At 35.8% G+C, this 27,793-nt stretch overlaps 1 protein-coding gene across 8 annotated transcripts in view; it reads right to left on the bottom strand.

Annotated features, from left to right (window-relative positions):
* LOC140150776 (calcitonin gene-related peptide type 1 receptor-like) overlaps positions 1–27,793 on the bottom strand; it is a 470,039-nt gene that overhangs the window by 23,018 nt on the left and 419,228 nt on the right. For all 8 annotated transcript variants that reach the window (XR_011858844.1, XM_072172885.1, XM_072172881.1 and 5 more), the window contains 4 exons: positions 23,256–23,335; positions 6,033–6,195; positions 3,354–3,464; positions 397–500 (listed from right to left, as the gene is read on the bottom strand). Coding sequence is in view for 7 of the 8 variants with exons in the window: in XM_072172885.1 (XP_072028986.1) it covers positions 397–500; positions 3,354–3,464; positions 6,033–6,195; positions 23,256–23,300 (423 nt within the window). In the remaining variant the exon portion in view is untranslated. The remainder of the gene's footprint in view (positions 1–396; positions 501–3,353; positions 3,465–6,032; positions 6,196–23,255; positions 23,336–27,793) is intronic.

Genomic DNA, 27,793 nt, shown 5'->3' with positions numbered 1-27,793 from the left:
ATTTCAAAAATCAAAATTATTTGATATCAGAATGACATTCTTCGTATTCAGAATGCAATTCGATATGTCTGATGTGCTCTAATGTCCCAAAATAAATACTGTCCAAACGTTCATACCCCACCCCTTAAGCGATCACAAATATTTCTCTTTAGTGATTTGTTAAGGGATATCTCTAACGCACAGGATTTGGGTTGGACAGCCCGTCATATGATAATAAGGAAGTTATAAGGAAAATGATTGATTGTGCCCACAACAGTAAATCATACATTCCCGGGGCCTTAATGCAGTCTGTACTATGGAATTGGTTTATTGTAAACCCCTATAGGACCATAATCATAACCTATAGGGAGGCTAGAATGGTGCATGATGGTAAGGTTCTTTGCTGTGGGTTTTTACCTGTTCAGGAGCAAAATGACAAGCTGAATAGTTGGTCCACACTTCTGACGTATTGGGATGCATAAACCACGTCCCATTTGGATAGCAGGTTTTATGGGCTTCATCTGAAATGGAATTAACATAATTGTAATATACATTACTTTTGTTCATCTCAATTTCGGTAGTGACGTAGGTGCGTAATTCACTGGCATGGTTGCAATATCGAATCAAGGACGGTTTGTTGGAACGCTTGAGGCGCATCCGCGAAAAAGCATCGAAGTCACTGCCGAACTTAACTAAAACACATTTTTGTTTTGGTATTATTATGTTTATATCTATATTTTTGAAGACTTTTTTGTATTAAAGAAGAAATAATACGTATGGTAATACAATACACTCATATTGAAGGCTTGCAATGTGTACTTTCTAACTACAGTAAAATGCAGTTAGATACACACATTATAATACATCGGTTTCTGTAAGGTCAACGCCCCGGGGTCGACGCCTTTCTTGGTGATGTTTTTTTGTGTTTTAAAGATGTTTCAAAAGATTGCGTATAATTTGCATACATTTACATAAAATTTATCATATAATCTTATCTTGTTATATGCATCCTGTACTGTGTAATCTAGTTAAAAAGGTGCTTGATATGAACTCATCAATCTTCGCTCGTTTCCTATACAGGCCAATAACCTTAATTGCGTCTGTTTCTCTGCTCAAAGTGTTCAAATATTTACCTCACGTGATAAAAACATATATTGCGTTTACTTTTATCATAACCAATATATCGTATTGTACTCTCTGGTGAAAGTGTATGCCCTTAGGTCATTCTGTTCCGAGAGATTTATGCAATAATACCTTAACTGCAATAGCTGCTCTATAGACATTTGACAATTTCTTTATTCTAATAATGTACACATCTATAAAGATATGACACCTGGCAGCTATTACAGATGCCATCTGTTTGCATTATACTATCAATGTAGTTCAGAGTATTTTATCTATCTATAAACACATGTCACAATTAGCAATCAGTTCTGCGCATCAAATAATACCGTAGGGTATTAACGCTACGTAAATATCCTGATTCATCAATATTGATGTAAAACTAGACATATTCAGGTTCTTTCATACATGCACGTCAACATTGATATAGTAATACACAAATCTTGAAGAAAATCACTCCAATTGTTCTGCTCTATTTCATAAATAAATAAGTTGTGTATGACATAACTTGGTTATAATGATTTACAATGGACTAGATAGACTGTACACTATCAACCTAGTTATCCAATTTTTATGAACGCTTATAATTATTGTTAATAGTATTAAATCTCTGGGAATTGTATAAACTAGGTGAAACATACAAAAAAACCTTTTGAGTCCATTGGTTAAAATTCGATGTTTTTTAATGCAAGAAAACGTTATACACGCCTTAAACAAATCAGTCCTTTTTACCAACGTTTAATTTTTACCAAACATATAATTCATTTGATTGACTGGACTCCACTGCGTAATGATTACGATGAAGGACGTCGGTTCAAATCCTTTGTTTGGAGCCAATCAATAATTTCACGCACAACTTCTATATCCTATAAACAAAGACAACTATGTCAAAACTAAAATCAGCAGCCAATACCTGTACCCTTTAGCTTTGATTTAAGACCTCATTTGTTGAAATCGGTTAAGCATTAACGAAACGGTGATCTAAACCCCAAGGAAGGACCCACCAAACACAAAAATGTTCTTAAAAATGCTTTTTCAAAACGTTGTAATAACATATAAATGTCGGGTTATATAAAGATCATGAATAGATTTTTATAACGTTCTTGTATTTTGTCAACAGTTAAATATCATTCTGTTAAAATGTTTTTTCATCATGTTTTCAAAAATGCTTGATGAATGTTATTAAAACTTTTTTGTACCCTTTACATTTTGTAACCTGACATTTAATCCTTTTCTGTAGAACGTTTTGTGTTGGGGAACGAAATCAAAAGTAGCGTTTTAATGTTCTAATCAATGAAAGCACGGCGCTAATTCTACTGCTCCAAAACTCTTTGCGTACAAAACAATAGAGCATGCACTCATAGAAATTGTTCGTTGGCATTACTCAGTAAGTTGATGTAAGTCGTTGCGTCAACTTTCCGAGTAATGCCAACGCGTACAATTTTGAGTAACGCTGACTCGATATCATTATGTTGGTCGCACTCATTTGCACTTACTTTATTGAGTTGTTACAACTCAGAAAATGAAACTAGCCTAGGTTAGCATAATTTTCTAGAGGTGTGCTATACAAAATTTTACACTGATTACAAAAATAAATATTTGAATACTGCTAATTGTGCAGAAAATGATCCAATTACGTGAATTAAGTAACAAAGTACCAAATTGGAATAACTCAAAACAATAAGTACCAGTAACTTAATATGAACGAGTTACATCAACTTACATGTTGAGTTACAATAACTCAACTAATTGGTTCTTTGAACCTTGTTTATTTTCTAAGTTTCCTGAACTTGAATTCAGAAGTTGGCATTACTTAAAAAGTTGACGCAACGACTTACATCAACTTTTTAAGTAATGCCAACAAAGTTGATTAGTTGACGGAACTTTTGAGCTTTTTCAGCATTTTTAAGTTCGGATAACTAAAATGAATTTTGTTTTGGCAACTTTTACACTATTTTTGAGTTGTCCAAACTTACTCCTTTTGAATTTCGCCAACAAGGCGAACAAGTCATTTCTATGAGTGTGCAATGGAGCAAACTGCACACTTTTCATTAGCATCTTCCTTTGGTTTTTGTATCACCGTGTCTTCATTTCTTGACCGATTTCAACGAATTAGGTCTTAAATCCGAGCTAAAAGATGCAGCTATTGGCTGCTGGTTCTATTTAATACACATATGTTTTTGCTTAAGATATACAGGTGTAAAAAACAAATGGTATCTTAATAATTCTTTTGTGGTCTGCCGTATACTCACTATGTGGATCTGAAGAAACCACCCACGAGGGACAGTTCTGGTACTCGGTTTCGCCAGCTCTTGTGTAATTCCAACACATCCAGCCATCAAATGTTATATTACAATAATTCCCTGTCAGAATGAAATAAAATGCATTAGTTTATATGCTAGCCATAGGCTTCAACAAGTTTTGATATATTTTCTCAAAAAATATAAAAACCACTGAACCAATATACTAGGCTTGTTTGTACTCAATATAATGTATTTTTCATGCCGAGTTTCAAATCGGTGTTTCAAATCTTTCCCTTATTTTGTCTATTTTGGATAACTTGGTTGGAAGGAGTTAACATTTATTATGTTTCAAGGTCATTTCAAGATCATCAAGGATAATTGGAGGTCAAATAGCAATAAAAATTATCTGATTATTTTGAAACTTGATGGAAATGTTAACCATTGGGTGCAAAATTGGGTGCTCAAGGTTTTTCAAGGTCACCTGATTTCGAATTAGTAAAGATCGTTTAATCTTTTAGTAGCAACGACAGCGATTCCGTATAACTAAAAGGTGGGTTTTCTGGTTGCGTAGATTAACTCTTTCCCCGCGGGTGTCGACTTCAGAGGACAAGTTTTAATTTTGTTTAAATTCATAAATTTTAGAATTGCAATTGTTCATGACCATATTTAGAATCAGCATGAAAAATGCATTCAAATGAGTGCAAACAAGCCTAGAATTGGCTCCGTGGTTCTTGAGAGCGTTTTTGATATTGTGAGAATAAAATCCCAAAAATGTAGGACTATTTATGTTGAAGTCTACTGCTTACACACAAAGAGCATTAATTGAATCACAATTTGTTTCTCAGATGAATGACAGTACAATGTGTTCCATAGTGCTACGTTGATATGGCTTCTTTCCCAATGCGAGTAGACAAAACTGAGTCCGTAAACATGTCATATGTGACGCGATCAAGCAAAATCAGTCGAAACTTGGAAATATTAAATTTTCAGTTTCTTATAGGATAGTAACAAGCATTTACAAAGCTGCATTTTGCAGAAAACTTCATTGAAATTGAACAACCAGTTCTAAAGATATGAGCAATTAAAGAGTTTCCAAAACAAAAGGAAACAAAAGCAATTATTTCCTTTGTTTGGTTATATCTCAAAATCAATATTTCCGAGTTCCGACTAATTTTGCTTGATCGCATCACATATGTCAAATAAAATCATTACGGTACTTACTTAGATAATACAAATAAAATAGAATATTTTAATAAAAGAAAGTTTTTTTTTTGTTCAGCTCTAAACAGCTTGAACCAGAATACACAATAATATGATACATACATGATATAGACATAGGAGCACTATGTCTTGTTTGCTTCACATCTATTAAAGATTTAACAAAGAGGGCAAGTATACCATATCTAGCCTACAGGGAATGGAGTGTATTATTGTAACCTAGAATTATGATACATAATAATATAGACTAAGTTATATTAAAGCAATAATGAATTACATACTACCCGAAATAGTTTTGTACACTTTGTTTTTACATATATGTGATACGATCAAGCAAATATTGATTTTGAGATATAGCCAAATAAAGCAAATTATTTCCTTTTGTTTTCCTGTTGTTTTAGAATCTCTTTAAATGCTTCTTTGGAACTGATTGTTCAATTTAAATGAGGTTTTCTGCAAAATTTAGCTTTGTAAATGCTCTTTGCTATCCTATAAGAAACTGAAAATGTAATAGTTCCTAGTTCCGATTGATTTGCTTGATCGCATCACATATATGTAATACCCATATAAAACCTAGTTATACTAAGCGTCGTTGTTGGCCCTTGAACATGTGTAAAATAAAACTTATAAGAGGTTACATAGACGGTTTTTCTTTAAACATGTTCAGGGGCCCATGGCACATGAGGTTGTTCCTGCCCAACGACGAAAAGTGCACCACACTCTTGCAAAGTGCGGCGTAAGACGTAAGTTGGAGACTAAATCAAAATTTGTTGAGCTCAAAACCATCGTACCCGAGCAGCGTCTTAAGTTTCGAGTTCAACGTATGTTTCTTCCCCTGAAACGCAGCATGCTTTATATCAGGCTTCAATTAGGGCATTAGTAATACCTGCGCACCAAAAGTATCTGAATACTTAAAAAAACCCATTTCTTAAGGACACTAAATCTAAATGACAAAATAAAGTAGTCGATAAATGGAGAATTTTATTCTGCGTATTTTGATACCTCATCGGTACAAAACTTTTATCAATTTGAATAAAAACAGCGCTTTTCAAAAGTGGCACAAATTTGCATTGACTTCTCCCTTGAATCACACAGATATTGAACATAGCAGTGTGCGCCTTCGTCCGTCAGGCTTTATTGAACCCATAACATAAAGTTGCAGAAATTGCCTCAAAGGAGGAAATATCTAAATTTGGCACTTTTGAAATTCGACCTTTTGTTATTCAAATTTAATTGTGAAATGATACGCACACTTTGAAAATCAAGATTCTCAATTATGGTGTACTACCATTGCCGAGTACCACCTGGTTGTAGAAATGGTGTATAACTGGTGTACAACTAGGTGGTACACCAAAATGGTGGTACACCACTTAATGAGATGCCAATCCTGATGAAAAACGCGTGAAATAAATATATGCACACTGGTATCAATACATGTTTAAAAACGAAAATAATCACTGAAAAGCTTACCTTCATCGGGGTAGGGGTCTGTCAACATGCGGTACAAACATGCCTGGGCTTCGAATGTTAAGGCATCTCGTTGTTCTACTGTTTGGAGTTCATCAAAATAAGGTGGACTAAATCCCGTTGGTAATTCAAAATCTTGACCAGAAGTTATTTCTATTAAGGTAAGCTGAAAAATAAAACGGACAAGAAAACGTTTTAATTGGTTATTATGCTTTACATGCTTTACATGCATTAATGTTTTGTCATATCCTAGTCAATCTTTCATATCTCATACTTTTGCTAGTAATGTCGTTTTGCCATATTATGGTCAACCTTTCATATCTCATACTTTTGCTAGTAATGTCGTTTTGCCATATCCTGGTCAACCTTTCGTATCTCATACTTTTGCTAGCTTTGCTCCAAAGCCAACCTATTTTCCATCCAATTGAAAGAAAAAATGAAAAACCATGCCATATGCCCTCTGACACTACGGCTCGGTGAGTGGACTTTCGCGGTTGGTGGGTTTTGTAGACCAATATCTCAGACAGACAGTGATCTTTACTGCATAGTGGTCCTACTGCATAGTGGTCCTACTTACTTGTTGGTGACTTATGTAGCTTGCCTATAGCGAAGCTTGCCTTCGGCAACCTCTGTACATGTACATGTACTGCTGGGAGTGGTATTAATTTTTTACAGAATGGTCTAAACCAGGCAGGGATTGGCCTATATACATTTTCTTTAAAAATACCAGTCACTTGCTTGGGTTTATTTTACTTGGGGATCACTGGATCTTTTAAGGTACTGCGAGGGCTCTGATCAAGAGCTAACTTTTGCTAGTAATGTCGTTTTGCCATATGCTGGTCAACTTTTCACATCCCATACTTTTGCTAGTAATGTCGTTTTGCCATATCCTGGCCAACTTTACATATCTAATACTTTTGCTAGTAATGTCGTTTTGACATATCCTCGTTCATTCATTCATTCATTAAAGGTTTATTACACAATTGTCATAGCAGTATAAAAACTGAAATGCAACAATTTTACAAAAGCACACATAATATAAAAATATTAAAATACATATAAGCATAAATGTTAAAATACAAATAAAAGCAGCAAAATCATGAAGAGAAAAGCAAATTACATAGTTAAAACATCCACACATTCATTTTCACCCATTCACCCACATGTACATCGTAGCACACACACACACACACCCCTGCACCCCACATCCACTCATAAACTATTACTACCACAAGATCACCCCCACTGACCTTACACACAACTTACTTAAACTCTTTCCCTACTCATGCACCAGAGACTACATACTGAAACTCCTTCTCGGCACACACCTACATACTTTCATAAATTAATTACTTAGCATATTAAGATCATAATGGAGAAACAAAACTTTTCATATCTAGTAATGCTAGTAATGTCGTTTTGCCATATTATGGTCAACCTTTCATATCGCATACTTTTGCTAGTAATGTCGTTTTGCCATATTATGGTCAACCTTTCATATCGCATACTTTTGCTAGTAATGTCGTTTTGCCATATTATGGTCAACCTTTCATATCGCATACTTTTGCTAGTAATGTCGTTTTGCCATATTATGGTCAACCTTTCATATCGCATACTTTTGCTAGTAATGTCGTTTTGCCATATTATGGTCATAATTTTGCTAGTAATGTCGTTTTGCCATATTATGGTCAACCTTTCATATCGCATACTTTTGCTAGTAATGGCGTTTTACCATATCCTGGTCAGCCTTTCATATCGCATACTTTTGCTAGTAATGGCGTTTTACCATATCCTGGTCAGCCTTTCATATCGCATACTTTTGCTAGTAATGGCGTTTTACCATATCCTGGTCAGCCTTTCATATCGCATACTTTGCTAGTAATGGCGTTTTACCATATCCTGGTCAGCCTTTCATATCGCATACTTTTGCTAGTAATGGCGTTTTACCATATCCTGGTCAGCCTTTCATATCTCATACTTTTACTAGTAATGTCGTTTTGCCATATCCTGGTCAGCCTTTCATATCTCATACTTTTGCTAGTAATGGCGTTTTACCATATCCTGGTCAGCCTTTCATATCTCATACTTTTGCTAGTAATGTCGTTTTACCATATCCTGGTCAGCCTTTCATATCGCATACTTTTGCTAGTAATGGCGTTTTACCATATCCTGGTCAGCCTTTCATATCGCATACTTTTGCTAGTAATGGCGTTTTACCATATCCTGGTCAGCCTTTCATATCGCATACTTTTGCTAGTAATGGCGTTTTACCATATCCTGGTCAGCCTTTCATATCTCATACTTTTACTAGTAATGTCGTTTTGCCATATCCTGGTCAGCCTTTCATATCTCATACTGTTGCTAGTAATGGCGTTTTACCATATCCTGGTCAGCCTTTCATATCTCATACTTTTGCTAGTAATGTCGTTTTACCATATCCTGGTCAGCCTTTCATATCTCATACTTTTACTAGTAATGGCGTTTTACCATATCCTGGTCAGCCTTTCATATCTCATACTTTTGCTAGTAATGGCGTTTTACCATATCCTGGTCAGCCTTTCATATCTCATACTTTTGCTAGTAATGGCGTTTTACCATATCCTGGTCAGCCTTTCATATCTCATACTTTTGCTAGTAATGGCGTTTTACCATATCCTGGTCAGCCTTTCATATCTCATACTTTTACTAGTAATGTCGTTTTGCCATATCCTGGTCAGCCTTTCATATCTCATACTTTTTACTAGTAATGGCGTTTTGCCATATCCTTGTCAACCTTTCATATCGCATACTTTTGCTAGTAATGTCGTTTTACCATATCCTGGTCAGCCTTTCATATCTCATACTTTTGCTAGTAATGTCGTTTTACCATATCCTGGTCAGCCTTTCATATCTCATACTTTTGCTAGTAATGTCGTTTTGCCATATCCTGGTCAATCTTTCATATCTCATACTTTTGCTAGTAATGTCGTTTTGCCATATTATGGTCAACCTTTCATATCTCATACTTTTGCTAGTAATGTCGTTTTACCATATCCTGGTCAGCCTTTCATATCTCATACTTTTGCTAGTAATGTCGTTTTGCCATATCCTGGTCAACCTTTCATATCGCATACTTTTGCTAGTAATGTCGTTTTACCATATCCTGGTCAATCTTTAATATCTAATAATTTTGCTAGTAATGTCGTTTTGCCGTATCCTGGTCAACCTTTAATATCTAATAATTTTGCTAGTAATGTTGTTTTACCATATCCTGGTCAACCTTTCATAGCTCATACTTTTGCTAGTAATGTCGTTTTGCCATATCCTGGTCAACCTTTCATATCTCATACTAATTTTGCTAGTAATGTCGTTTTGCCATATCCTGGTCAACCTTTCATATCGCATACTTTTGCTAGTAATGTCGTTTTACCATATCCTGGTCAACCTTTAATATCTAATAATTTTGCTAGTAATGTCGTTTTGCCGTATCCTGGTCAACCTTTAATATCTAATAATTTTGCTAGTAATGTTGTTTTACCATATCCTGGTCAGCCTTTCATATCTCATACTTTTACTAGTAATGGCGTTTTACCATATCCTGGTCAGCCTTTCATATCTCATAATTTTGCTAGTAATGTCGTTTTGCCATATCCTGGTCAGCCTTTCATATCTCATACTTTTACTAGTAATGGCGTTTTACCATATCCTGGTCAGCCTTTCATATCTCATACTTTTACTAGTAATGGCGTTTTACCATATCCTGGTCAACCTTTCATATCGCATACTTTTGCTAGTAATGTCGTTTTGCCATATCCTGGTCAACCTTTTGTATCTCATACTTTTGCTAGTAATGTCGTTTTGCCATATCCTGGTCAACCTTTCATATCTCATAATTTTGCTAGTAATGTCGTTTTGCCATATCCTGGTCAGCCTTTCATATCTCATACTTTTACTAGTAATGGCGTTTTACCATACCCTGGTCAGCCTTTCATATCTCATACTTTTACTAGTAATGGCGTTTTACCATATCCTGGTCAGCCTTTCATATCTCATACTTTTACTAGTAATGGCGTTTTACCATATCCTGGTCAGCCTTTAATACCTCATACTTTTACTAGTAATGGCGTTTTACCATATCCTGGTCAGCCTTTCATATCTCATACTTTTGCTAGTAATGTCGTTTTGCCATATCCTGGTCAACCTTTCATATCTCATACTTTTGCTAGTAATGTCGTTTTGCCATATCCTGGTCAACCTTTCATATCGCATACTTTTGCTAGTAATGTCGTTTTACCATATCCTGGTCAACCTTTAATATCTAATAATTTTGCTAGTAATGTCGTTTTGCCATATCCTGGTCAACCTTTCATATCTCATACTAATTTTGCTAGTAATGTCGTTTTGCCATATCCTGGTCAACCTTTTGTATCTCATACTTTTGCTAGTAATGTCGTTTTGCCATATCCTGGTCAGCCTTTCATATCTCATACTTTTACTAGTAATGGCGTTTTACCATATCCTGGTCAGCCTTTCATATCTCATACTTTTACTATTAATGGCGTTTTACCATATCCTGGTCAGCCTTTCATATCTCATACTTTTACTAGTAATGGCGTTTTACCATATCCTGGTCAGCCTTTCATACCTCATACTTTTACTAGTAATGGCGTTTTACCATATCCTGGTCAGCCTTTCATATCTCATACTTTTGCTAGTAATGTCGTTTTGCCATATCCTGGTCAACCTTTCATATCTCACACTTTTGCTAGTAATGTCGTTTTGCCATATCCTGGTCAACCTTTCATACCTCATACTTTTGCTAGTAATGGCGTTTTACCATATCCTGGTCAGCCTTTCATATCTCATACTTTTGCTAGTAATGTCGTTTTGCCATATCCTGGTCAACCTTTCATATCTCATACTTTTGCTAGTAATGTCGTTTTGCCATATCCTGGTCAACCTTTCATATCGCATACTTTTGCTAGTAATGTCGTTTTACCATATCCTGGTCAACCTTTAATATCTAATAATTTTGCTAGTAATGTCGTTTTGCCATATCCTGGTCAACCTTTCATATCTCATACTAATTTTGCTAGTAATGTCGTTTTGCCATATCCTGGTCAACCTTTTGTATCTCATACTTTTGCTAGTAATGTCGTTTTGCCATATCCTGGTCAGCCTTTCATATCTCATACTTTTACTAGTAATGGCGTTTTACCATATCCTGGTCAGCCTTTCATATCTCATACTTTTACTAGTAATGGCGTTTTACCATATCCTGGTCAGCCTTTCATATCTCATACTTTTTACTAGTAATGGCGTTTTACCATATCCTGGTCAGCCTTTCATACCTCATACTTTTACTAGTAATGGCGTTTTACCATATCCTGGTCAGCCTTTCATATCTCATACTTTTGCTAGTAATGTCGTTTTGCCATATCCTGGTCAACCTTTCATATCTCACACTTTTGCTAGTAATGTCGTTTTGCCATATCCTGGTCAACCTTTCATATCGCATACTTTTTGCTAGTAATGTCGTTTTACCATATCCTGGTCAACCTTTAATATCTAATAATTTTGCTAGTAATGTCGTTTTGCCGTATCCTGGTCAACCTTTAGTAATGTCGTTATGCCATATCCTGGTCAACCTTTCATATCTCATACTAATTTTGCTAGTAATGTCGTTTTGCCATATCCTGGTCAACCTTTTGTATCTCATACTTTTGCTAGTAATGTCGTTTTGCCATATCCTGGTCAGCCTTTCATATCTCATACTTTTACTAGTAATGGCGTTTTACCATATCCTGGTCAGCCTTTCATATCTCATACTTTTACTAGTAATGGCGTTTTACCATATCCTGGTCAGCCTTTCATATCTCATACTTTTACTAGTAATGGCGTTTTGCCATATCCTGGTCAGCCTTTCATATCTCATACTTTTACTAGTAATGGCGTTTTACCATATCCTGGTCAGCCTTTCATATCTCATACTTTTGCTAGTAATGTCGTTTTGCCATATCCTGGTCAATCTTTCATATCTCATACTTTTGCTAGTAATGTCGTTTTGCCATATCCTGGTCAGCCTTTCATATCTCATACTTTTACTAGTAATGGCGTTTTACCATATCCTGGTCAGCCTTTCATATCTCATACTTTTTACTAGTAATGGCGTTTTACCATATCCTGGTCAGCCTTTCATACCTCATACTTTTACTAGTAATGGCGTTTTACCATATCCTGGTCAGCCTTTCATATCTCATACTTTTGCTAGTAATGTCGTTTTGCCATATCCTGGTCAACCTTTCATATCTCATACTTTTGCTAGTAATGTCGTTTTGCCATATCCTGGTCAACCTTTCATATCGCATACTTTTGCTAGTAATGTCGTTTTACCATATCCTGGTCAACCTTTAATATCTAATAATTTTGCTAGTAATGTCGTTTTGCCATATCCTGGTCAACCTTTTGTATCTCATACTTTTGCTAGTAATGTCGTTTTGCCATATCCTGGTCAGCCTTTCATATCTCATACTTTTCCTAGTAATGGCGTTTTACCATATCCTGGTCAGCCTTTCATATCTCATACTTTTACTAGTAATGGCGTTTTACCATATCCTGGTCAGCCTTTCATATCTCATACTTTTACTAGTAATGGCGTTTTACCATATCCTGGTCAGCCTTTCATACCTCATACTTTTACTAGTAATGGCGTTTTACCATATCCTGGTCAGCCTTTCATATCTCATACTTTTGCTAGTAATGTCGTTTTGCCATATCCTGGTCAACCTTTCATATCTCACACTTTTGCTAGTAATGTCGTTTTGCCATATCCTGGTCAACCTTTCATATCGCATACTTTTGCTAGTAATGTCGTTTTACCATATCCTGGTCAACCTTTAATATCTAATAATTTTGCTAGTAATGTCGTTTTGCCGTATCCTGGTCAACCTTTAGTAATGTCGTTATGCCATATCCTGGTCAACCTTTCATATCTCATACTAATTTTGCTAGTAATGTCGTTTTGCCATATCCTGGTCAACCTTTTGTATCTCATACTTTTGCTAGTAATGTCGTTTTGCCATATCCTGGTCAGCCTTTCATATCTCATACTTTCACTAGTAATGGCGTTTTACCATATCCTGGTCAGCCTTTCATATCTCATACTTTTTCTAGTAATGGCGTTTTACCATATCCTGGTCAGCCTTTCATATCTCATACTTTTTACTAGTAATGGCGTTTTGCCATATCCTGGTCAGCCTTTCATATCTCATACTTTTACTAGTAATGGCGTTTTACCATATCCTGGTCAGCCTTTCATATCTCATACTTTTGCTAGTAATGTCGTTTTGCCATATCCTGGTCAATCTTTCATATCTCATACTTTTGCTAGTAATGTCGTTTTGCCATATCCTGGTCAGCCTTTCATATCTCATACTTTTACTAGTAATGGCGTTTTACCATATCCTGGTCAGCCTTTCATATCTCATACTTTTACTAGTAATGGCGTTTTACCATATCCTGGTCAGCCTTTCATACCTCATACTTTTACTAGTAATGGCGTTTTACCATATCCTGGTCAGCCTTTCATATCTCATACTTTTGCTAGTAATGTCGTTTTGCCATATCCTGGTCAACCTTTCATATCTCATACTTTTGCTAGTAATGTCGTTTTGCCATATCCTGGTCAACCTTTCATATCGCATACTTTTTTGCTAGTAATGTCGTTTTACCATATCCTGGTCAACCTTTAATATCTAATAATTTTGCTAGTAATGTCGTTTTGCCATATCCTGGTCAACCTTTCATATCTCATACTAATTTTGCTAGTAATGTCGTTTTGCCATATCCTGGTCAACCTTTTGTATCTCATACTTTTACTAGTAATGGCGTTTTACCATATCCTGGTCAGCCTTTCATATCTCATACTTTTACTAGTAATGGCGTTTTACCATATCCTGGTCAGCCTTTCATATCTCATACTTTTACTAGTAATGGCGTTTTGCCATATCCTGGTCAGCCTTTCATATCTCATACTTTTACTAGTAATGGCGTTTTACCATATCCTGGTCAGCCTTTCATATCTCATACTTTTGCTAGTAATGTCGTTTTGCCATATCCTGGTCAATCTTTCATATCTCATACTTTTTGCTAGTAATGTCGTTTTGCCATATCCTGGTCAGCCTTTCATATCTCATACTTTTTACTAGTAATGGCGTTTTACCATATCCTGGTCAGCCTTTCATATCTCATACTTTTACTAGTAATGGCGTTTTACCATATCCTGGTCAGCCTTTCATACCTCATACTTTTGCTAGTAATGGCGTTTTACCATATCCTGGTCAGCCTTTCATATCTCATACTTTTGCTAGTAATGTCGTTTTGCCATATCCTGGTCAACCTTTCATATCTCATACTTTTGCTAGTAATGTCGTTTTGCCATATCCTGGTCAACCTTTCATATCGCATACTTTTGCTAGTAATGTCGTTTTACCATATCCTGGTCAACCTTTAATATCTAATAATTTTGCTAGTAATGTCGTTTTGCCATATCCTGGTCAACCTTTCATATCTCATACTAATTTTGCTAGTAATGTCGTTTTGCCATATCCTGGTCAACCTTTTGTATCTCATACTTTTGCTAGTAATGTCGTTTTGCCATATCCTGGTCAGCCTTTCATATCTCATACTTTTGCTAGTAATGGCGTTTTACCATATCCTGGTCAGCCTTTCATATCTCATACTTTTACTAGTAATGGCGTTTTACCATATCCTGGTCAGCCTTTCATATCTCATACTTTTACTAGTAATGGCGTTTTACCATATCCTGGTCAGCCTTTCATACCTCATACTTTTACTAGTAATGGCGTTTTACCATATCCTGGTCAGCCTTTCATATCTCATACTTTTGCTAGTAATGTCGTTTTGCCATATCCTGGTCAACCTTTCATATCTCACACTTTTGCTAGTAATGTCGTTTTGCCATATCCTGGTCAACCTTTCATACCTCATACTTTTACTAGTAATGGCGTTTTACCATATCCTGGTCAGCCTTTCATATCTCATACTTTTGCTAGTAATGTCGTTTTGCCATATCCTGGTCAACCTTTCATATCGCATACTTTTGCTAGTAATGTCGTTTTACCATATCCTGGTCAACCTTTAATATCTAATAATTTTGCTAGTAATGTCGTTTTGCCGTATCCTGGTCAACCTTTAATATCTAATAATTTTGCTAGTAATGTCGTTTTGCCGTATCCTGGTCAACCTTTAATATCTAATAATTTTGCTAGTAATGTTGTTTTACCATATCCTGGTCAGCCTTTCATATCTCATACTTTTACTAGTAATGGCGTTTTACCATATCCTGGTCAGCCTTTCATACCTCATACTTTTACTAGTAATGGCGTTTTACCATATCCTGGTCAGCCTTTCATATCTCATACTTTTGCTAGTAATGTCGTTTTGCCATATCCTTGTCAACCTTTCATATCGCATACTTTTGCTAGTAATGTCGTTTTACCATATCCTGGTCAACCTTTAATATCTAATAATTTTGCTAGTAATGTCGTTTTGCCGTATCCTGGTCAACCTTTAGTAATGTCGTTATGCCATATCCTGGTCAACCTTTCATATCTCATACTAATTTTGCTAGTAATGTCGTTTTGCCATATCCTGGTCAGCCTTTCATATCTCATACTTTTACTAGTAATGGCGTTTTACCATATCCTGGTCAGCCTTTCATATCTCATACTTTTACTAGTAATGGCGTTTTACCATATCCTGGTCAGCCTTTCATATCTCATACTTTTACTAGTAATGGCGTTTTGCCATATCCTGGTCAGCCTTTCATATCTCATACTTTTACTAGTAATGGCGTTTTACCATATCCTGGTCAGCCTTTCATATCTCATACTTTTGCTAGTAATGTCGTTTTGCCATATCCTGGTCAATCTTTCATATCTCATACTTTTGCTAGTAATGTCGTTTTGCCATATTATGGTCAACCTTTCATATCTCATACTTTTGCTAGTAATGTCGTTTTACCATATCCTGGTCAGCCTTTCATATCTCATACTTTTGCTAGTAATGTCGTTTTGCCATATCCTGGTCAACCTTTCATATCTCATACTTTTAATAGTAATGTCGTTTTGTCATATCCTGGTCAATCTTTCATATCTCATACTTTTACTAGTATTTGCGTTTTACCATAATATATTTCATATTGAATATCATAACCTGGTCACCTTTTATATCTAGTAATATCGTTTTCCATAACCTGGTCAACATTACATGTTTAGTATTTTGCTAGTAATGTCGTATATCATATCCTTTCATGTCTAATACTTTTGCTAGTAATGTCATTTACTAAAATCTTGGTCAACATTTCATGTTTCAAAAGTTTGCTAGTAATGTCGTTTATCATAATCTTAATCAACTTTTCATATCTCATACTTTTGCTAGTAATGTCCTTTTACCATATCCTGGTCAACCTTTCATGTTTAATCATTTTGCTGGTAATGTCGTTTTACCATAACCTGGTCAACCTTTCATGTTTAATCATTTTGGTAGTAATATCGTTTTACCATGATAGCCTGGTCAACATTTCATGTTCAATCAGTTTGCTTGTAATGCCGTTTTAGCATGTCCTGGTCGACCGTTCATATCTCATACTTTTGCTAGTAATGTCGTTTTACCATATCCTGGACAACCTTTCATTTCTAACACTTTTGCTAGTAATGTCATTTATCATATCCTAGTAAACCTTTCATGTTTAATTATTTTGCTTGTGCAACCTTCCATGTCCAATAAATGTGATTGAGGAATTTCTTTACTCCTTGTTTTACGGACATTGCTGTTATACGAAAATTTCGAATTTCCAACTTCTGCCTCATTTAATCCCATTGAGTCACAGCATATTTGATATTCCCCTTGTGCTTTCGTGTTATAGTGCATGGAATTGGAAAACAGTTTCGTTTTATCCGTGACATACCAGGTTTTTGTATCTGTCTACATGGTAACACCTACACAAACATTGAGGCGAATAACTCAAGAAAATCAATACTAAAAACAAACCCCGTTGGCATATTGTGACTTCCGATTTGGTACCAAGTAATGCATAGGGTCCTGCATTCCCAGCATACATTGCGCCAATCTCATGGCATAATTTACAAACGAATTTGTATTTTGACAAAACCAAGTGAAATTCTACTCAGTAGAATGTGTCATTCTTCACATTAGAGGACTTCATCAGGTATAACTGATATGGTCATCTAATTAATGCTCTGCGTGCTCGCCATAGGCGTCAACACAAAAAGGCAAAATTTTGAGATATTTTTTCTAAATATCAAGAGCTATCTTTAAAACTACTGAACCAATACTAGGCTTGTTTGTACTCATTTTAATGCATTTGTCATGCTGATTCCAAATATGGCCATAATTATGTACAATTCAGCAATATTTGTATTTTCAAAGAAAATTTCAAACGTTTCACCCGCCAGGAGAGGGTTAAAAGACTGATAGAGAGACTAAGGAATACCGGACACCAGTGCCCCGGGAATGTTGATCAGATGACCAAATCAATCATATCTGATGAAGTCGTCCGATGTGAAGGATGAAATAGTGTAGCCTATTGAGTACAGATTTACTTGGTTTTGCCAAGCAAAAATACCAATTCGTTTATTTAATCTACAAACCTGATGAACTTATTCAACCAAACAAAATAAAAACAATCACTTTCACCGAATGTGTATTAATAGCGCTCAATTGGTGTTAACTGCGTGTTCTACATACAGAAATCCGACAATAAAGGGGCCTCTACATGGACAATACGTTATAATCGATTTTGACTCGCCGGACATGTGCTCGTATACATGTGTGTCAGTATAATATTAATACTATAGTGGAACCTACCATTTTTCTTGTATACACGTTCGATGTTTTTATCAATTATATAAATAATCCACATTAGACCCCAAATGTTTTTTCAGGAAATAAAAGATTAGATTGCCATAAAAACGAAACAGTAATCTTTGGCGGGGTCTAATGTAATTTTTACATAGAATTATCAACGTTTTTTTCTATCCTTATTCTTGCTCAATTAAAAAAAATATTTTGGCGTATATAAAATTGAAATAAAATTATCTGCCTCATAAATGACATCAAATGTGCCACAATTGGGTATCACGAATCGTTATATATGATGTGCATTAAATATTCATATATTCTTTTATACATAGGATGCTTCAATTTTGACACAAAAAATATTTCATTGAAAACCCTCTCATTCGGCTATTTAAAAAGGTAACCACGCTTCCCTAGAATGTGCAATAAATTAGCATTAAAAGTTTTCTTATTTTAGCAGCATTTCAGAAACACTTGGCGTTTGGTGTGAAGAGGAGTACGTGCTAGCCAACGGCTTCAACATAAAAAGTCCCAAGTTTTGAGATATTTTCTCAAAATATAAAGAGGTATCTCAAGAATCACTTCACCAATACTTATGCCCCCAGCATACATTCCTGCCGCTAGCCGCTGCGGCAAGCGGCAGGGCGTTTCAACCAATGACAAGCCTTGATTGTGTCCGTTTGTCTGCAATACGCGTGCGCCACGCCGCTCAGCGGCAAGCGGCAGGGTAGTATGAAACCAGCTTAAGCTTGTTTGTACTCATTTTCATGCATTTTTCATGCTGATTCCAAAGATAGACAGGAAAATATACAATTCTGAAATTTTTGAATCTGCAGACGACACCCGCATGGTGAGAGTTAAGCATAGGGTTGACATAAATGATTAAGCTAGAAATAGGCATAATTTATTTTTATATTCCATGAGCAATTGGTAATACGGTATATCTAATAGTTTGATCTGTCATTTGGTTGTGATCCCGGGGTTGTGATGCCTTACCATACTATTCTGTATAGCAACGATTCTATATAGGTGAGTGTGCTGTGACACAATTTCACCAATGCACCATGGTAAGCCTTGGGTAACAAGTAATGCTTGATGGGTACTGGAGGCATTATCACGACAAGTGTGGACGGTTTACACGTATAACAATATCGCTTTTATTTTTGTGAATATCTCAAGGACCACTTCGTATACGGAGTTAAAACTTGTCCTCATTTTGAGAAATTTAACATATGCATTTAACTGTACAGATATATATTTGATTACTAGTATCTTTAAAAAGATTTGCCTTCTTTAGCAAAATGAAAAACTGAAATTGATTATTTTGCTGCAAGAAAAGGGTTAGGTTAATTTGTACCTGTGTGTCTGCAGCAAACATAGGGCATGCATAACAGTTGAAAGTAGCTGCATATAATCGGTCTTATACATGCAGACATCCTGTGGGCTTGTTTTACCCGAGACTTATTATATATACCTTTTAGTTTCAGTTTTAGCGTAAAAATATTACCCTATATACCGCATTGTGATGCTTCCCACAGATGTCATTGCAATTCCAGCGTAGACCGTAGGCGATTGTAAACTAGGCTTAGAAATAGGTCGTGATATTTGGTGAATTGTTTCTCTATATCATCGTTTATTATTATATTCATCTGCCATCAAGACCCGCTGTATACTAGACTGCGGAACTCAGTATTCAATTATTGTCAGTCATTTATCTATTGGTCGTTTTATATGAGTATGATTTGAAGACTGAGTTCATATGATAAATCCTCTGAGGAGCAGTTTCAGACAATTGGGATTATTGGGACAGATGTTGTCTTTTGAATTCTGTCATGACCACCGAAGCATAGTCAGGTCTGTCAAGGACACTCGGTGCGAAATTAAAGACCATGTCACTCTCTAAAAGAACGTCAGAGGTCACAAAACACCTATTTGGTGTCTCCCGCTTCCTAGAATATGTACCTAAAGGCATGTGGCTGGCTGTATACCTTGTATTCGACGTAGATTATTCGACGCAACATTTTCCTTTTCTATTTCCAGTCATGTTCAACTTAATAAAGTTACGAGCCGTAAACACTCAAGGTCAAAATACGCCTTTTCCCATTTCTTACACGAATGTACAACAACAGCAACCACACACTGTTTGATTAAGTTAACAATATATTTAGTGAAAAGTAAGACACAACATCTTTGTTGGTCCTATAGCGCTATCGGTGCCCGAAGAGGTACCGATGACACTTTTTATCGTACCCCGAACATTTGTACAGTGCATTTGTTTTTCCTTTTCTATTTCCAGTCATGTTCAACTTAAGGGATCTAAAATGAGCGTTTATTGCGTTTCGACAGTATTTTTTGTGGGACATGAGAGCACCTCGGACCTATCGAATTGCATTCTGAATACGAAGCATGTCTTTCTGATATCAAATAATTTGCATTTGTTGAAAATCACAATATAGTACAAATTTTATGACAAATTATAAAAATAATATTTGTCAAATTTTTGATATATAACAGTCCTCGAAGTAAATTATATAAATCTAATGATATATTCTTAAAGTGTATGTAGCAGGGAGGAAAAGCCGACTGTCAATTGAAAATTTTGACCTTTCATTTTGAAGATATGGATTTTTTTTCCCAAAAAGACCTAATTTTTTTTTGGTTTTTTGTGAAAAAAATCCATATCTTCCATACGAAAGGTCAAAATTTTCAATTTATCGTCGGCTTTTCATCCCACCTACATACACTTTAAGTATAAATCATCAGATTTATAAAGTTTACTTCAAGTACTGTTAAATATCAAAAATATCAATTTTAATGATTTGCCATAAAATGTGTATTAAATTGCGAATTTCAAAAATCAAAATTATTTGATATCAGAATGACATTCTTCGTATTCAGAATGCAATTCGATATGTCTGATGTGGTCTGATGTCCCAAAATAAATACTGTCCAAACGTTCATACCCCAGCCCTTAACCCAGCAAACACAAAACGTTTTCGACATCATTCGCAAAAGGTTATAAAAGGTTTTCAGAAAACGTTTAAATGTCGGGTTATATAAAGGGTATATTAAGAGTATAAAACGTTTTCATAACCTTAAAAAACATTTTTTAATAATCTACTGCTCAGCAAACAAAACTGTTTTACAGAAAACGTTTAAATGTCGGGTTATGTAAAGGGTATAAAAACGTTTTAATAACATTCCAAAAACATTCTTGAAAACTTGATACAAAACATTGTAAACAGAATGTTATTTTGGGGTTGAAAAATATTTTGCGAAAAATGTTTGCCCAAAATATTTTCAATAACGTTTTAAAAACGTTTTCATGACCTTTATATAACCCGACATTTAAATGTTATTAAAATGTTTTAAAAACAATTTTAAGAACATTTCTGTGGTTGCTGGGTTCAAATATTTTAACATAATGTTATTTAAGTATTGACACAATATTTGGCAAAAATGTTTGCAAAAATAGTTTACAATAACATTTTTGAAAACATTTAAAAATATTGTTATAGTGTGTTTTCATACAAAACGTTTTAAAACGTTATCATGACCTTTATATAACCCGACATTTTAATGTTATTAAAACGTTTTTACCTAAACCAAAAGCCAAAATATAACTTCTTTAAAACGTTTGTAAAACGTTTTTGTATTTGCTGGGAATAGAGTTACGAGCCGTAAACACTCAAGGTCAAAATACGCCTTTTCCCATTTCTTACACGAATGTACAACAACAGCAACCACACACTGTTTGATTAAGTTAACAATATCTTTAGTGAAAAGTAAGACACAACATCTTTGTTGGTCCTATAGCGCTATCGGTGCCCGAAGAGGTACCGATGACACTTTATATCGTACCCTGAACATTTGTACAGTGCATTTGTTTTTTCCTTTTCTATTTCCAGTCATGTTCAACTTAATAGAGTTACGAGCCGTAAACACTCAAGGTCAAAATACGCCTTTTCCCATTTCTTACACGAATGTACAACAACAGCAACCACACACTGTTTGATTAAGTTAACAATATATTTAGTGAAAAATAAGGCACAACATTTTTTTTGGTCCTATAGCGCTATCGGTGCCCGAAGAGGTACCGATGACACTTTTTATCGTACCCTGAAGATTTGTACAGTGCATAAATTTGTTTCTTATTTAAATGAAAAACAATAACACTATGGAACTGTTAATTATATGCTTGATACAGATTATTATATCTCCAGGGAGCGATGTTAAGAGTCATCGGTACCTAACCGGGCACCGATTGTTCTATAGGACCAAATTAAACGTGGTGCCTAAAGTGATTGACAATGATTTTGCACATAAATATATCACACTGATGTATATACTGATTCAAACTTGTCCTGCGAAGACAAATTGTTCAGCGAAGTCAAACGTTGTATTGACGTTATATTAACGTATAAAATGACAGTTTCCAATGTGGTGCTGCTTTCACCAATCACGCCAGGAAACACGCCTTTTCAACACTGTTCCACTTTAATGACAGATGTGTTGTTTCATAAACCAGACTTCAGCAAGTCGACAAAATAATACTATTCCCTTAGGGAGGATGAACACTTTCGTATACCCGAAATCTACCTCGTTATTGCTGTATTAATAGCACATTATTGGCTATGCAAAATGACTGGTTCACAGGTACCGTTCTTTAAAGGCATAGACTACCAAAACAATAGAAAGCCTACAACAGCTTTATTGATCAATCTGCTACAGAAATCTTTAGCTTTCACCTTTTATACCAAAGTAGTAAAACTGGATATTATGTTACGATCTTAAATCTTGACTGAATTGTTATTTCAACCAACGAGTGTTTCCCTAAAAATGTTACGACACACAAAATATTGCATCATTTAAAGTGGTTCTCATCTCTCATATTTCTCATGAAATCAATTTAAATTGTTAACAAAGTTAAATGATTAAATTAAATTACCCAGTGTTTACATCAAAATGATTATCCAGTTCTTCGGTGTAAGGTTTAATCACGGGTTTTGAATAATAAATTCCAGACATTGCCCTTATAAACTATCACCCTCCAGGTTTAACACGGCAAATTACAATTGCAATCGTGTTAATTTATAAATCATGCTTATCTCTAAAAGATTGTATGCTTTTGACAAGTCCAAACATTAACTCACAACTTAAAACCCCATGAGAACTACCTGCCGATTGGCCAAAAGAGAAGTTTTCATTATCAATTGGCCCAATCAGCAACATTGTTAGAATAATTTCACCACGCAAAGTGATTAAGTGAAGATATCATGTAATTGGCCAATCAGAGGCAATGTTAGATCGGCAGGTAGTGCTCAAGCGGCAATTTGGTCATCTTACCTCTATTATAAAAACCGCTGCAATAATGAAGCCCTTAGTCTCCATCACAGGAACAATATATCCGTACACCTCCAAGCCTCCTACAAATAACAAAAGTAAAACAACATTGTTAAGTTCCTTAATCCGAATATATATCTACCATTCCGTTGAAAATTGCAGTAGCTAGAAGTCAATAACATTGTATGGTAGGTATTTCATTTTCCTTATGAAGGCATAGAGTGGAAAGGTGGTTATTGTAACCTGACAACGATTAAATGTTAAAAGCCATTTTCCATGTGACTATTGACACATCAGCGCTCTTAACTAATTTTGTGTTTTTTGGCGCGAAAGTTATCGATGCGTAATGCCGGCTGCTATCAGATAATGGAAAGAGCGGGAAGACACGACTTCTGTGTTCTGTCATGTGCAAATACAAGTCTCACCTTGCATTAAAATAAGATACACAAAGCAAGAAGTCGAGGGAAACATTTCTTGTCGTATCAAAAGAGAAACCTGAGTTATTTTGATTTAAAGTAATTCTATCCTCAAGCGAAGAGGCGTACCCTTGATTGAAAAAGTGATATGGAGCCTAAAACTACGCGCTCTTCCTTCCGGTGCATATATTCTGGCGCGTAACACCTGATATACAACTCTATGTGTAATCAAACACTGCTAAGGCTTTGTCCGTCTCGAATTGATCCTACCTTCTTTGCGTAGAGATGGACATAGAAGTTTCTTGTTAAATTTGTTGAATACTATTTTACAAGTTCACAACGAACCATAAAGTAGATGTGTCTTTGTTACGGAGCTAGCTGATGGCATATACACAGCTCAAACCATCCCATGGTGCGTCAGTCAAATTGTGCTAAATCACTGAGAACCTTGCTATACTTTGCTATAAAAATCCCATTAACTCGACTGCAGACGAGGTAGCTCTATCTTTCCACGAGATCAGAAATAGCCACTACGGGGACTCGAACTCGTACCGTAATGCGCTCACACACCAGAGTGTAGCGCCTTACCAAGTGAGCTATTTAACTAAATTACAACATTGAGGGCGCTATTTACTTTAAGCATAATTTGCGTATTTACAGGTAGTAAATACAATAAAACTGCTCATTTAGTTAAGGATAAAACACCATCATAATAATGAAGAACATGGAAACCATTCAACAAGTGAACGGCAATAATAAGATTAATATTTTAGTTAAAATTATTAGCGCCCTCAATTTCTACAAAATTAATATATAATTTATGAATAAATAGATTAATAAGTAGATTAATATGTAAATGGGAAGAAATAGCATCCTAAAATATCCGGTAACATGAATTTAATAACTATTTTTTACACAAGACTAAAATTTAGCAAAATTTCAAATAATAAATAATTGAACTAAGGCATGACGGGAAGGAAGCAGTGTCGTCTGCTGAGTGGAACACAACAATCTGATTTTGTATCCGCTTTCTTCATGATTCAAAAACATACTAAAATATTGCGTGCTGCGTTTTTAAGTTGTGGATTTTACATCGTAAAACAACGCAATGGTATTCCTGCAAAATATATGATTGATAAGTGTGAACACATTTGCTTTTGTTTGTTTGTTTGTTTCATTTTTTTTTTGGCTCTCATGTTTTTTGTTCAGGTTTGTTTTTGTTGCTGTTTTTGTTGGTTTCAAGTGATCCCATAGTTTTAATAATACTTATTATATTATTCATAGATAAAAATAACCCCATTTGACTATGAATAATATTCATTTAGTTAATTCCGTTCTAGCTAACAATGGTGATATTTTTCTTTCATAAAACATAATAAAATATAACGACATTTAAATATGATCAACTATCACAAAGGTCGCCTGAAAAAATGTATTTTATCAAATCTGAAACACAGAACGAATGATTATCATAATTATGCAGGGAGGAAATGCTTATTACAAGTTCTTCCTCCAAAGGATCTTATAAATATGATGTTAGCTTTCATCAAAAGTGACGTTTAAAGCGACATTGCCCTATGGCTATGTCATTTCTTTTCTGTTGGGTCTAAAGTGATGCAGACAGGGTAGTATCAGTAGAGCACGTGGCTGGCTGGGATATGAGTCATATATGCTAGACAGCTCTGGTAGTTGTTATTGTACTGTATTTATACTTCAGTCGCGTACGAACAATCAAAAAGAAAAGGAGGAGGAGGGGAGGAAGGGTAAAAGAATGAGGAGGAGGAAGAGACGAGAAGCAGGAGGAGGAGGAGGAGAAAAAACAGGAAGAGATGAAAAAGAAAAGAAGAAGCAATAAGAAAAAAGAAAGAAGAAGAGAAGGAGGAGGAAGAGGAAGAGGAGGAAGAAGAGAAGATTTGTTTAGGGTTTATAAATTAATATTTTATTTTATTTCAATGTTATGTTGGTTTCTTCTTTAATGGCGTGTGAATATATGGAGTACATGCACTGAAAAATATTTTACTTAAAAAATGTGTATGTCCCTGGGTAATAAAATATTCAACAATGCTTTTCCGGAAAGAGGTTCAGGTTTCTTATAAGGAGTCCTTTCTTTGTTTTGTACTCCAAGAGATGAAGAAACGAAATGCGGGTAGTGTGACCCACAGTCACTAATAGGTCTGTCACACTACGACGGACTGGATCAACGTACATCACCGAATACAAAAATATTTTATTCGGTGGAAAAATCACCAGTCCGGCAGAAGATTCGGTGGGATTTTGGGTCCGATTCCCGTTCGTCTCTCTATGCGTTGTGGCCGCTAATAATCCTGCAGGCGTCTTATATCCGATCGTTCAACGTCCGACAAATGACCGGATTTGGTGGTCCGATTCCCGTTCGTTTCTCTATGCGTTGTGGCCGCTAATAATCCTGCAGGCGTCTTATATTCGATCGTTCAACGTCCGACAAATGACCGGATTTGGGGGTCAACGTCCGACAAATGTCCTGATTTGGGGTCCGATTCCTGTTCGTCTCTATGCGTTGTGGCCGCTAATAATCCTGCAGGCGTTTTATATTCAATCGTTCAACGTCCGACAAATGACCGGCGAATCCGTGGCATGTGGCACCAACAGGGACGTCCACCCTATCAGAAAAGTGGGGGAGGAGAGGGTGTTTGAGAGGGGTTTTGCCCCCTTAGAGGCAGTGACGTAGCAAGCACTTTTTCAGAGGGTAATCAAAGTGGGGAAAGACAACTTTTAAGGGGGGAAACTTTGACGAAAATGGTCAAATATTGGCTAATAAGTACAAAAGGGCTACAAATCTGATATATCAGGGCAACCAGCGTCCGGGGGCAATAGAGGTGAGAAACCTTTGGACAATGAAGGCCCAATTGAAGCCATTTGTCATTTTTTGGATCAATTTTAGCACTATTATTGGGTACTATTTTAGTTTGAAACAGCCGCAAATTGGTGAAACGAAAGCCTAATTGAAGCTATTGAAAAGTTTTCACCATTATTGTATAATATAAACAATTGTTTTAAAAATAACACGTGGATGTCCATAGCAGAAGCAAAAAGGAAGACTTGTCCATTTTTCAAAATGAAGGTCCAATTGAAGCCATTTGCATGGGGACTGTAGGGCCTATTTACATAGGCCTAGGCCTATTGTGTAAAAATTTAGTTTTAAAAATGGAAAATTTGGAAAATTGTTTTTGGTGCATCATTTTTACACTATTATTGCCTTAAACAAAAAACAAAGAAGGCCCGAACTGAATTTGCAAAATTTAAAATGTTACACTGATCCACTGACACTATAAGACTTCAGACTCGTAATTTCAGGTAAAGCATGCATGGATTGATATGTTAAAGTCAGTAATAGACCTAAGTCCGTCTTAAATACTGACTTTGGTGACAAAATGTCACGGGCCCTACATATCGACGGGCCGGCAGTAATTTTCACAGGCTTTTGGGCCGAGGAACCACATTTAAGCATATAATAATCACAGGCCTATACTTAGGCTTACTATATACTATCCTGGGCCTACTCGATAACGTACAATTTAACCTTTTCCATGTTTTCTCTTCTTTTTTCTTTCTTGTCAATCACTAAAACTGGTAGGAATTTGATATTGCGTCCTCTACCCTTCAGAAAGTGCCCCTCCCTCAATACTACTTACATGCATAGGCCTACTAAATGACGTGCAATTTAACTTTTTCTCTTCTCATCTCTCTTCAATTTTTCTCACTTTCTTTTCTTTTTTCTCTCCTTTCCCCCTTTTTTCTACTTGTCAGTCACTAAAGTACTGGGGGAAATATGATATTGCGTCACACACCCTTCAGAAAGTTCCCCCCCCCCATGATCGATGCACATGTTCACCATAGGCCTACATCCGGCACAAGCGCCTGCGAAACCTTGCAAACACCTGCGGTATATAAACGAAAGAATAACGAACAAACCCAGGGTATATATACAGAACAGTACGAACACACATCGGACAACTTCCGAACATGTGTATTCGGCACATTCCGTTTCAAGTTTTGTGCATGCACAAAACTTGAAACGTATTGTCGACGGACTAAACAAACATCACCTAACACGAAACGCATTTGGCGGATAATAGCAGGACATAT

This window comes from Amphiura filiformis, chromosome 4, assembly GCF_039555335.1.
Source record: "Amphiura filiformis chromosome 4, Afil_fr2py, whole genome shotgun sequence".
NCBI classification, from domain to species: domain Eukaryota; kingdom Metazoa; phylum Echinodermata; class Ophiuroidea; order Amphilepidida; family Amphiuridae; genus Amphiura; species Amphiura filiformis.
Note: the sequence above shows the minus strand (reverse complement) of the source record. Positions and strands in the feature narration are given on the sequence as shown.